Here is a 12,830-nt window from a genome sequence, read left to right as displayed (position 1 = left end):
GGTCCGGATGCTCCAGCATCACGGACATCCCCCAGGGCTGTCCAGGAGGAGCGCTCTGGTCCCGGGCGCGAGCATGGCTTCAGGGAGATGGGAGCTCCAGGGGAAGGGGAAGCGGCGTTTCGGGGGCAAACCGGTGTGGGTCGGGGACCGCCCCCAGGAGACGCCCCCTCCGCAGAGCAGATCAGAGGGGCTGGCCTGGAACTCTCTCTGGGGGCGGGGGACACTCGCGGCAGGGACGCGAGGACGCGGGCGGGAGAGAGCGTGGGGCGCACGGGAGGAAGGCGAGCGGCGTCACCTGGAGTCATCACCGGGCGGGGCGGGGGTCACGGGGCCGACGGAGCCCGAGCCCAGGCCGTGCTGCTCCGAGGGCGCGGGGCACGCGGGCGGTCTGCGCCCGGACACGCTGGGACCCACGTCCGCAGCCCCGGGTCGGCGCGGAGGTTCCGAGACGCGCACCCTCCCTTTCCCTGACCTCCCACCCACGCCCCGCCGTGGTGTAATGTCACGTCCGGTTAAGGTTTCGGCTGTTGTACAAGTATGTGCAAGCTCACGTCACTTGCACGCCCATCACGCACACGCACACCTCCTCCCGCTGCGGGCGCCGCAGGGAATGTGTGGAGCCCCTACAGTCAGGACCCCGAGGGTCGCGAGCCCAGCGCGGCCGGAAACCCCGCCCCCGGTGGGCCGATCGCGGCCTGTGCCTGCGCACACCGGAGCCAGGGCGGGGCTTCCGCGCGCAGCCGCCGTAGCCCCCCCCCCCCCCCCCCCCCCCCCGTCGGCCGGCCCGCGCTCGATTGCTCCTGTCTGGCGGCGGCAGCATGGCGGCGGGGGCGGCCGGGGCGGCGGTGGCGGTGCTGGAGGTCGGCTCAGCCCCGCAGTTTGAGGAGCTGCTGCGCCTCAGAGCCAAGTGAGCCGGGCGGCGGGCGGCGAGGATGAGGGGCGCGGCGGGCGCTGTTCGGGCCCGGGCTCCCGGCGCCAGCGGAGGAGCGGGGCCCGACCCAGCCCCGGGCCCGGCCCGCCGGTGCATCCCGAGCCCAGTGCCGACCTTCCCGCCCGGACCCGGACCGCGGGCGCGGCGAGGCGGTGACCGAGCGCGCGGGGGGCGTGGGGCGGGTCCGGAGGGCCTGCTGCGGTCAGCGCGGCGGCAGCGGCACATGCGGGTCGCCCTTCGGGAGGACACCGGCCGGGCCGCGCGTCGGGGTCCCGCGGGGACCCGGGCTCGCAGTGCGCACGCCGCGGTTTCCGGCCCCGGCCTGGTGGGGCTAGTCGGGCCGTCCCCCTGCTCCCTTTCCCCCCGGGGCGCGGGGTTCCCGCGGCGAGCCCGGCGGGCGACCTGAGAGGGGACCCCAGCTCAGCCCCCGGCCGCGCCCGGTCAGCCGCGGGCGAGGTGAATCGTCCAGCTGTGAGCTGATGGGTCGGAACCGGGCCCGCCTGCGTCGGGGCTGGGGGTCAGGTGCGGTGGTGCGGACAAAGTGGCGCTGACCCGGCCTGGCGCGCGGGGCGCTCGGCCCGTGTCCCCCGCTGTGCCGGTGCCCGTGCCCGTGCCCGCGTGGGGCGCACAGGCCAGAAACGCTGTGCACCCACCCGAGTGCAGCGGGACTTCGCCCCGAGACAGGCGAGCCGCTGTGGGGAGCGGGGCGAGTTCCCGTCTTACTTGGAGTGGGCCGAGCTTTCTGGAGGTGATGAAGTTCCAAAGTGTTACCCTAAACCCACCTTTGGGCATATGTCAGGTTGGCCCGGAAGATTGTTAAAAGGGGGTACGGGGGGAAGGAGGGGAAAGGACGTTTGCTCATTGACGAGAAATGGGTTCTGCTTCACCCCACGCAGCATCCCGTTCTACAGCAGCGCAGCGATGGAGTCCAGGGCGGCCTCTTACAGGAGCAGGGCTGGTGTGCACCTGCCGGGATGAGAGGACTTTTGTCACTTACAACATGGTTTTTGCTTTTTGTTTCACATTTTTGTTTTCTAAACACAAAAGTCGTTAGACTATCCCCGTCGGTAAAAGTTGAAATATATTCAGTATACCATTTGGACGTATTCTTGCCACTGGTCTACCTGCAGTGACTCAGGAAACAGTGTCTCTTTTGCCCCGTGATAGTGCTGGTGGGCTCCCGGGCCATGATGGCTGGCCCCTGGGAAAGGCACAGATCTCTGCAGCTTTTTGTGAATGTGGAAGCATTTCAAAATATTAAATAGCATCCGTTCATGTCATCATTTAAAACCCACTTCCCAAATTTCCACTTCTGTTCAGTTTTAAAATTTCATACAAATTGAAGAACAATTTTTTTTTTTTTTGCTTAAATCATCTAGTCACATGGTATCCTATTTATATGTTGTTGGAACCTCGGCTGGTCTGTGCATTAGGGATATTAATACCCATTTGCAAAGTAATTAAGGTTTTGCTCATTTGTAAAATAATTTAACCCGATAGTGTTTAATAACGGTAGCTGTTCTCTGCAGCTGAGTCACTAGGAGCAGAATACCTGTAATGATAGAGAAACAGCCATTTATTGAGTGCTACTGTTTCAAATCACAGTAGTCAGGATTTGAACCTCTTCTTAGTCCTTTCTTTTTTACTTGGCAGTTCATACTTTTACAAAGTTTGGTAACCTATTTTTTTTTTTCCTTAAGTGAGAAGCGGGAGGCAGAGAGACAGGCTCCTGTCTACTGGGATCCACCCAGCAAGCCCCCAGTGGGGTGATGCTCTGCCCATCTGGAGCCGTTGTTTCATTCCTTGGCAACCGAGCTATTTTAATGCCTGAGGCCAGGCCCTGGAGCCACCCTCAGCACAGGGGTGGGGGTGGGCTGAGGGCGGCAACTTGCTTCAGTTGAGCCATGGCTGCAGGAGAGGGAGATAGAAGGGAGAGGGAGATAGAAGGGAGAGGGGGAGGGGTGGAGAAGCAGATGGGCTCTTCTCCTGTGTGTCCTGACCAGGAATCGAAGCCAGGATTTCCACATGCCAGGCCGACGCTCTACTGCTTATCCAGCTGGCCAGGGCCACCTATTTTAATTTTTTTTTAAATGTAATCATATCCCATACCATTAATAAGATTTGACATAATTTTTATGGCTTTATAATATTTTATTATATGACTCTTAAATTAAAACTCTATTGTTGGAGTATTTATTTTTAGTTATTTGCTATATAAATTAATGACGAAGTATTCATATATATAAACCTTTGTCTCTTTAATTTTGTTCTTAAGGTAGACACTTAAAAATGTATAAGAAATTTCTGAAAGGTTCCCGTTTAATTTTAATGAGGATATTTCACTGGTTTTTTTTTTCATTGACCATTATGATGTTAAAAATCTTTTTTCAATCTGGTAAAGGGTTGGTGTATTACCATAATGAAATGCTTAGCTCTTAATTGTTAGGTGGTGAATTTTGACAATTGTATGCGCACAAGTCAGCACCATTTAGAACGAGATGGGGAACCCCAGAAAGTTTGCAGCCCCTCTCCGGTAACCCTCACCACTGATCTGTTCTCCATCAGGGCAGACTCGTTTTTCCTGCTCTTGGCCTTGATGTGAGTGGAGCCACGCACTCCTGGCCTCTGTCTGTCCTGCTTTGCTCATGTTTTTGAGATTCATCCATATTGTAGCATATCTCTACAGTTGCTTCTTTTTTTTGTTGCTGAGTAATAGTTCATTTACAAGTTCTCCAATTTGGGGATATCTTGTTATTTCCAGGATTTGACTTTTATGTGCAAGGCTGCCATGAACATTGTTGCATAGATTCTGTGGGGGCTCGCTTCCTGTCTCACCGTGCCTTAGGTCTTGGGGTTCCCGTGTGTCTTCTGCAGAGACTCTGCGAGATGAGGCTGGCCTGGGCAGAGGTTCATGTGGAAGGGTTTTGAGGTGACAGAGATCACTTCTGGCCTGCCCCCCAGCAGCTGCGAGGAAGACGGAAATGCAGCCTCGCTGTCTGCCTGGAGGAAGAGGAGGCAGTGCTGGAGGAAGGACCCACCCTGGCTTGGTCCCTGCGGCCACCTACTGCCACACTGCTGCTTCCCAGCTCTGTAGATACAAACGAGCAGATTTCTAGCATCTTCCCCATCTTCAGTTCAATCCCTCGCACACTGCAGTGTGTGGCTTGCCCTGCCACCCCTGGACTCGCTCCCCAGGGCTGCTTGTCCTGCTGGGTTGGGTGGCTGTCACTGTCTTCTGGACTTCTTTGAGGCCCTCTAGCCGTGCTATAGCCCTGGGCCTCCGTTGGTCCCCTGCCTGGGCTCCTTTTCCCCTGTCTCCTGTGACTCGTGGAGGAGCCTCAGAGCTCTGACCTCGGCCTCTCTCCTGCTTGCTGCCTGGGTGAGCCTGTGTCAGTACTTTCTCAGTTCCCAGATCTGTGGGTCAAGTGCAGGCTTCTTTCCTGAGCTCCAGCCCCTGAGCCTCCCTTTCCTCTCTGGTTGGCAGCTTCTGTGCTACGATTTGTGTCTGGTGCCACCACTGGCCATCCCTCACTGCGTCAGAACTCAGCTCTCCGCTGTGCTCTGTCACCAGATCCTCTCCCGCCACCGCTGAAACCCCAGCACCTCCCTCCGCTCCCGCTCCCGCTCTCCGGCCTGGGTGGCAGGCCCTGTGCTCACCTGCTTTACTTCAATTCACCCTTTTGTTTTCCTCGGTTCCTCTTTCCGTGCAACCTCTTTAAAACGTGTTCTTCCTGAATTTTCAGTTTTTTGTGGTTTTTTTTTTTGTTTTTGTTTTTGTTTTTTGGTTAGGGGAATTGATTGAATTGGAAATTAGAATTCTATAAAACTAGAGTTTTTGAGTTGGATATGAGAGGATAGACTTAAGATACCTTTGCCAAGATAATTTTATGTGAAAGTAGTTGATATATACAGAAATTCCTAAGAATTTTATCAACAGTTTATTAATCCTCGATTCTGTCTGTTCATACTGTCAATGTTTAGAAAGTATTTTATAGCATAACATTAAGAGTATGTCTTTTGGCCCTGGCTGGTTGGCTCAGCGGTAGAGCGTCGGCCTGGCGTGCGGGGGACCCGGGTTCGATTCCCGGCCAGGGCACATGGGAGAAGCGCCCATTTGCTTCTCCACCCCCCACCCCCTCCTTCCTCTCTGTCTCTCTCTTCCCCTCCCGCAGCCGAGGCTCCATTGGAGCAAAGATGGCCCGGGCGCTGGGGATGGCTCCTTGGCCTCTGCCCCAGGCGCTAGAGTGGCTCTGGTCGCGACAGAGCGACGCCCCGGAGGGGCAGAGCATTGCCCCCTGGTGGGCAGAGCATCGCCCCTGGCATGCCGGGTGGATCCCGGTCGGGCACATGCGGGAGTCTGTCTGACTGTCTCTCCCCGTTTCCAGCTTCAGAAAAATACAAAAAAAAAAAAAAAAAAAAAAAAAAAAGAGTATGTCTTTTTTAAAAAGCAGCTCAACTTTTTTCATGTTTTCTGCTTTGCGTGCTTTCGTTTTCAACATTTTATTCTCATTTCTATGGTTACGATTATGCTCATCCATCACAGTACCATGTTAAAAAGGTAAATGCTAACGTTAATAGCGATCACGCTTCTACAGTCATTTTTCACGAACATTATGCCTCAGCTACAGAAATCTGGTCTACGTGTGTCCTAAGGATCAGAAAATATAGTTGAGCTACATGACTTAGTTGAGATGGATGACTATTTAGAACCACTTTATGCAAACTAATTATTGACTCAAGAAATAATCACTAAGTTGGAAATTGACCTAAAAGATTTCCAAGACCTTGCAAGTCCTTATATTTCAGCCTGTGTTTAAATCAACGAAATTCTAGCAGAACGCAAAGAATCCAGGCAGTTCTCATAAAGGGTTTTTTGGTGATCGAATTTAATCTCTTATCAGTGTTTGCTTATTTTTAAAGATACCGTAATTTTTTCAAGTTGTATTCTGCTTATTTACAGGTCCCTCCTTGTGGTCCACTTTTGGACGCCATGGGCTCCACAGTGTGCTCAGATGAACGACGTCATGGCAGAACTGGCCAAAGAACACCCTCATGTTTCCTTTGTGAAGGTGCGTCACCTGTGTCATGTTTTCTTGGAGTTGACGTTCACTTACATGAGAGAGGAGTGGTGTTGAATTCCTCGTTTATAATTGATGTTGGGATCGTTATTTTTGTAGTAGACTATTCTTAAAAACCTTAAAATAGTGTTGCATTTCTTAAGTACCCAGGTAGTGTAAAACTCACCACACGGTGCCTGTCACGTGCATGGGGGCAGACAGGACCAGTCCAGAGCAGGGTGGGCCATGGGCTGCTGGAGTAATTATGGGTTTGGTTAGGAAAATATCGGCAGATGTATTTTATTGAAAAGCCAGCTGTGATGTGGAAAAGTGACTGAGGAGAGGCGTGTGAAGTGTTAGGAAGCAGGGGACTAGGGAGAAGTTGCTGTCTGGGATTGGACAAACCGACAGGAGAAACTGAAGGCATTTCTGACTTGCTCAGGAACCAGAGGAAAAAAATGCAGACAGTCTCCCTGGCGTCCTGTGTCTGGGCTGCTGGGCTGCGTTTCGCACGATGTATAATATATTGTGGTGTCTCGTGGGCGGGTGAGGACTGGGAAGTGATCGTGTGGCTCGCTGGGCTGAGCACGTTCATGTTCCCATTCAGGACTTAGGACTGGTTTAGGCAACAAGTCCAGAATGTGAGCTGAATCTTAGAAATTAACCTTTGGGAAGGGAGGTGCACCCTGTGTTCACAAGCCTGGGTCCTTCCCACTGAAAACAAACCAAAAAACCAAAGCCTTAGTTTTAAAACCAGCATGTATAAGATCGTAAGACACGTTGGCAAATATACCTGTGTATAGCGTTAAGAATGATGTCAGTCGTGTTTGAATGCCTTGTTTTCCGTAAACTGGGAACAGTTTGGACAGGCTGCGCCTTGTGCAGCGGGTGTGCTTTCCAGACGGGGTCTGGGCAGGTGAGTGTGCTCTCAACAGGTGTTGCCAGTCGGTGGCTCAGAAATCAAAACCGAGCAGGCTCACTGGTCTCTTTTCCGTCGGGCCTGTTGCCCCCTTTAGGACCTGCTCCTATTAATTTTGTATGAGTTTATGCAGATAGAACAAGTATGAGTATAATGCTAGCTTTTTAAAATTTAAGATCTTACTTAAAATTCCAGGGAAATGTGCAATGTAACCTTAGAATGTAACCCTAAAATGTCCAATATAAATAATAGAAGGGAACATTAAAACTGCATGTTTGGTCAGTGATAAAAGATAATGACTACAAGTGAAATGAATGATTAAACATTTCAATCATAAGATTAATCAAGAGGATGGTAATTGTTGTAAGTCTGCTTTTATATGGATAATGTTACTGGTTTAGGTAACACATTGTTCCTGGCTGCCGCCTGAATGACTTATTGAAAGTGCTATAGGATTACTTCTCACATTGGTACCAAACTTGGCAGTGAGACTCGAAGTTGTTAAAGTGCTTAAGTGTCTGAGCAAGCCAAGCTTGGGAGCCCTTGCCTGTTGGAGATACCTGAACCGCCTGCATCTGCCCTTCATGGGGAGGAGGCGGTGTGGATGGGGCGTTTGTCCAGGTGTGCTTGCTTTCTGGGTGTCCACTCCAGGGCATAGTTTTTCTTTCACTGGGCTGGACATCAGGGAGGGCAGAGGCAGTTTGCAAGGAGTGTGCAAGGTGGGTTGTTGGAAAGGCTGCAGTTGCTGGACCATCCTGATCAAGTGAGAAGTGAAGTATTCGTGAGATCTGGCGTTTTCTAGGAAGAGAGGCAGAGATTCATCTTAAAACAGCTCTTTCTCATTATGGAGAGCTTTTTGAAACTTCTGGGCTATGGAAGTGATGCTCTGCTACTGTGTTTTTTTCTTCTTCTTTTCTGTATTTTTCTGAAGCTGGAAACAGGGAGAGACAGTCAGACAGACTCCCGCATGCGCCCAACCGGGATCCACCTGGCACGCCCACCAGGGGGTGATGCTGTGCCCCTCTGGGGCGTCGCTCTGTTGCGACCAGAGCCACTCTAGCACCTGGGGCAGAGGCTGAGGAGCCATCCCCAGCGCCCGGGCCATCTTTGCTCCAGTGGAGCCTCAGCTGCGGGAGGGGAAGAGAGAGACAGAGAGGAAGGAGAGGGGGAGGGGTAGAGAAGCAGATGGGTGCTTCTCAACTCGTGGAGTAGAGAGATTAGTCCATTCTGTGACTTAGATTTACAGAAGCCTTATGTGGGTGATGTCAAACTTGACGTGTTACATAGATTGATGGTTAAGTTTTGGGACCATCAACAACTTACCCTGTAGGTGACGGAAGACTAATATCTGAGAAGAGGTGGCCTGCATTGTTGGTCTGGGTGATTTGCGCTCATCAGAAGAGATTGCTCACAGGCAGGGTGTTCACAGCCTCGGGCCTGCATGCTCTCCTGTCCTGGACTGGTGGTGGTGTGGGGGGTGCACGCAAGGCTTTCTGGTGCCGGGTGGGAGGGGGGCGTCGGCTCACCTGCACCACCCACCAGCTCTCGGTGGACCGGGGTCCTCACCTCCCAGGCGATAACTGAGTTATTCCTGTTGCTAAGTCGCATAGAAATCTTACATTTGTTCAGATTAAAATGAAATTAATTAAAGTGGTAAGTGCCTTTGGTTTTCAAATAAATTTGTAAAGTTGGTTTGTTCGTACTAACTGAAACAGGAATACACATTTATCATTTAATTAATTGTTTGGTAGAATCTTTCAAGATAGAGTGTCCAGGAGAGGGGAGAGAAAACTTGTACCAAGGATTCTTGGGTGACGAACAAGTTGGGGTCCCCTAGTCGTATTTGAGGTCCCAATCAAATCCTTTTTTTATAGGAGTGTCAGTTTTGAAATTTCACGTTTGATTTTATTAATTTTATTTTTAAAAATAAAAATTGCATATACTTAAGTTGTATAGCATGTTGATTTAAATCCAGTCCATTTTGTATGAAATTGTTCCTGTGCACTCTTTTGCGCCCTCTCCTGTTTTCTTCCCTCTTTTTTTTTGGTCTCTGAACTTAGTCTATTTCATGAGTTGGACTCTTAGGGAATATCTTATATTTTTGTCACTGGTTATTTAATTTCTGTTTTGATCGGCTCCTTGACTGGAGGGTGGATGCCTGAGGCAGGAGCCTTCACGCACCATTTTTAATCACACTCTTTGTGCAGGTGGCTCCCGCCTCCAGAGCCAGGGCCCCCTCTATGCCCCCCCCCCCAGCTTCGTACCCTGCCCTCCGGGGCTGCGGTTGCTCAGTTCGCCGTGTAGTGCACTTGGGTGCAGAAACCCTCTCAGTCACTCAGCAGCCACCTGGCTGGTGAGATTTCACGCTGTCCAGTCTCACTCCGCGTTCCTCTGTGTCGTAGCTGCTGGGCTGGTGTCCATCGTACCTCCAGACCCAAGGGCAGGGGTACAGGAGGAGTTATTTACTTAAGTCTGTGTTTTTTGATTTTGTTAAGGAAGTAGGAATATTTATAGCTTGACTTAGTCTTAAGCTGAAGCTCCCATGGTTTGGTTTCTGAAGGCGTGCGCAGCCAGTGCAGGTCATTTCCGAGCTTACACGGTTTCATTCCAAACGTCTGTGCGGTCGTGGGTGTGAGGAGACAGCGTAGGGCAGTCTCGGGCTCACCGGCCAGCCGTGCAGCTAGGACCAGCCGGCCCGCTGGAGTCCTGTTCTTCAGTGTCAGGGACAGTCACCAGCTTATTTAGCCTCGTAGGGCTTTCTTTAGCTCCAAATATGCCTCTCAGATAATTCTAGAATTGTTCAATCTTAAATATCTTAAAAATATCCTAATTTCTATCTATGCTGTCTTGGTAATGAAAACAATGCAGTTGACTTAGCTTATTAGCTGTTACTGCAATACGTTTAGTAAAAGTCTTTAAAAAGTTACCAAAAATGTTAATATAAGTACCTGTTTTGAAATTTATATTTGATTGTATGATAAAGAAGGAATTTCATTTTCCTTTTCTGTCACATGTCACAGGTAGAAAGACGTCTCTCTGAGTGAGCGTAGGTTGAAGTGTCCCTGCTCCCCCTTGGGGCCTTGTGCCACCACAGGCACGTGCTTATTCAGTTCCTGGCTCAGGCACAGTGACCACTATTCATTCAGTATTCCGTGAGACGTACTTACTGGACGCTGAGAGGCCGCATGCCGTGCTGACCACTGGGCGTCTGGGGCGCTGGACGGGTGCAGACACAGCAGGGACACGACCATGCTGTTCAGGCAGCTCTGAGTGCCGCCAAGAGTCAAGGGGCCGGCTGTGCAGGCTGGGGGCTCAGGAGGGGTGCTTCAATGAGGGGCTGGAACGGCTGCAGAGGGAAGCAGACAGTCATTGGACGAGCGGCGGGAGGCCCGGAGCCCGTGGGTGAGCAGGTGTGGACGGTCAGAGGGCAGGCCGGGCCGTGGGGCTCACAGGGGGCAGAGAGAGAGGGCAGATGTGCAGCTGGAGGTGGGCGGGGCCAGGCGGCCTCCTGGGCACTGGTGGAGGTTGAGCTGTGTTCTGAGTGCAGGGTGAAGGACAGTCAGTCCCTAGGTCGGTGACTCTGGCTGCTTGTGGAGAGTGGCTTCCAGGGCCCGAGGGTGCAGACTGGAAGCACTGCAGGGAGGAGGTGCCTCACTAGGCTGGGCCAGGCGCCCTGGACACGAGCAGGGAGAGAGCATCAAATGACGTCATGGTCTGAGTCAGCGTATATTTCGGTGGGGGACCCAGATGACCTATGGACGGATTGGGTGTCAGGGTGAGGGAAGTGGCCTCATCGAGGTTGTCTCCTCCTTGATTTGAGCACTGGAGGGATTCAAGAACGAAGACCAGACCAAGTGGGAGACGGCTGTGAGCCATCTGAGTGCAGCCCAGGCGTGCGGCCGTGAGGGCGGGGTCTGGCCTGGATGCAGCTGGGCTCTGTTGCCGTGTCACGGGGTTACTCTGAGCTCTGAGGTCAGAGGAGACCCCTGTAGGGGAGTGAGTGGAGAAGTAGGCTCAGAACCAAGTCCTGGGACATGGAACCATGGAGCCGTTGGCCAGAGGTGCAGGAAGAAGCCGGAGGGGAGTCTGAGAGTTAGAGAGGGGGAAGCGTGGAGAGCCATGTGAAGGACATCGCCACGAGGTGAGTGTGGTTATGCTTATTGAGCGAACTGGAAGGTCAGTACAATGAGTGGATGAGGAACCGCTGGGCTTGGTGAGATGGTGGCGTGGCCCCGGAGCAGACTGCCTCCCTCCACATCACCAGTGTTGTCATCCTGGCCAGGCAGCCTCCCCGGCATCTTCAGGGTCCGGCTCTTCCATCAGAAGGGTGTAAGGACAGCACCTGTTGTTGTGAGGGTTAAATGAGTCAGTAAACACAATGTGCTAGAGCCCTGTCTGGCCTGGATGAAACCCTTGCTGTTGGCCACCAGCAGCAGGGGCCCGTGGCGACCCCGGCACACTGAAGTAGACTGCAGAGAGTGCCCTCCCTCCGGACTTGCCTCGTTGCGGGCACACCTCCCTTCTCCGCAGACGCACGGCACTCTGGGAAGGGTTCAGGTTTGGGAGTCCCAGCACAGGAAGCCCGTGGCAGTCTGGGTTCCATTCTGGAAGTGTGCATCCCTGGCTGGTCCTGAAGTCATGTGTACATTCTGTCTTTGAAATGTAACCTTTCTCTTTGGTAGTTATGGTCACCAGAGTGGGAACAGCACAGGCTTGGTACTCAGACTAGCGGGTTTGTTTCTCAGCTCGGCTGCTTAGAGCTGTCTTTGGTTTGGTCTCTGCACTGGGCCGCCTGGAGGTTGAGGCGGTGTGCTGCACCCCGTTCCAGCTTGTAAGTGGACCGGCCTGCTTAGGTCCAGGGACTTCCATGGTGTGGCACAGAGCAGGCCTTCCGTGAAAGATACCTGCTAGCCATCAAAGAGATCTTTGGTCCCTTCTGAGTGCAGATCACTTTAAATATTTATATACTTATTTTCTGTTGTCATTGTTATAACTCATGTTTTACATTCAACAAAAACATGTCCAGGGAGTTCTAGTGCCGCAGAGGTTTCTGGGCTTGAGATGCTCTTGCCGCGTGGAGAGCGGCTGTGCCCATGTGGGTGTGCTGGCCGTGTGGAGGGCGGCTGTGCCTCTGTGTGCGCTGGCCGTGTGGAGGGCGGCTGTGCCCATGTGTGTGCGCTGGCCGCGTGGAGGGCGGCTGTGCCCATGTGGGTGCGCTGGCCGCGTGGAGGGCGGCTGTGCCTCTGTGTGCGCTGGCCGTGTGGAGGGCGGCTGTGCCTCTGTGTGCGCTGGCCGTGTGGAGGGCGGCTGTGCCCATGTGTGTGCGCTGGCCGTGTGGAGGGCGGCTGTGCCCATGTGTGTGCGCTGGCCGCGTGGAGGGCGGCTGTGCCCATGTGGGTGCGCTGGCCGTGTGGAGGGCGGCTGTGCCCATGTGGGTGCGCTGGCCGCGTGGAGGGCGGCTGTGCCCATGTGGGTGCGCTGGCCGTGTGGAGGGCGGCTGTGCCCATGTGGGTGCGCTGGCCGTGTGGAGGGCGGCTGTGCCCATGTGGGTGCGCTGGCCGTGTGGAGGGCGGCTGTGCCCATGTGGGTGCGCTGGCCGTGTGGAGGGCGGCTGTGCCTCTGTGTGCGCTGGCCGTGTGGAGGGCGGCTGTGCCCATGTGTGTGCGCTGGCCGTGTGGAGGGCGGCTGTGCCTCTGTGTGCGCTGGCCGTGTGGAGGGCGGCTGTGCCTCTGTGTGCGCTGGCCGTGTGGAGGGCGGCTGTGCCTCTGTGTGCGCTGGCCGTGTGGAGGGCGGCTGTGCCCATGTGTGTGCGCTGGCCGTGTGGAGGGCGGCTGTGCCCATGTGGGTGCGCTGGCCGCGTGGAGGGCGGCTGTGCCCATGTGGGTGCGCTGGCCGCGTGGAGGGCGGCTGTGCCTCTGTGTGC

The 12,830-nt window shown here is 53.8% G+C and overlaps 1 protein-coding gene across 1 annotated transcript in view; it reads left to right on the top strand.

The window, feature by feature from the left end:
• Positions 1-761: 761 nt before the first annotated feature.
• The window catches only part of GLRX3 (glutaredoxin 3), a 29,919-nt gene continuing 17,850 nt past the window's right edge, over positions 762-12,830 (top strand). Inside the window, exons 1-2 of the mRNA XM_066355798.1 lie at positions 762-907; positions 5,892-6,000. Coding sequence (XP_066211895.1) covers positions 819-907; positions 5,892-6,000 — 198 coding nt within the window. The 5' untranslated portion in view covers positions 762-818. The remainder of the gene's footprint in view (positions 908-5,891; positions 6,001-12,830) is intronic.

Source organism: Saccopteryx leptura, chromosome 13 (assembly GCF_036850995.1).
Source record: "Saccopteryx leptura isolate mSacLep1 chromosome 13, mSacLep1_pri_phased_curated, whole genome shotgun sequence".
NCBI classification, from domain to species: Eukaryota; Metazoa; Chordata; class Mammalia; order Chiroptera; family Emballonuridae; genus Saccopteryx; species Saccopteryx leptura.
Note: the sequence above shows the minus strand (reverse complement) of the source record. Positions and strands in the feature narration are given on the sequence as shown.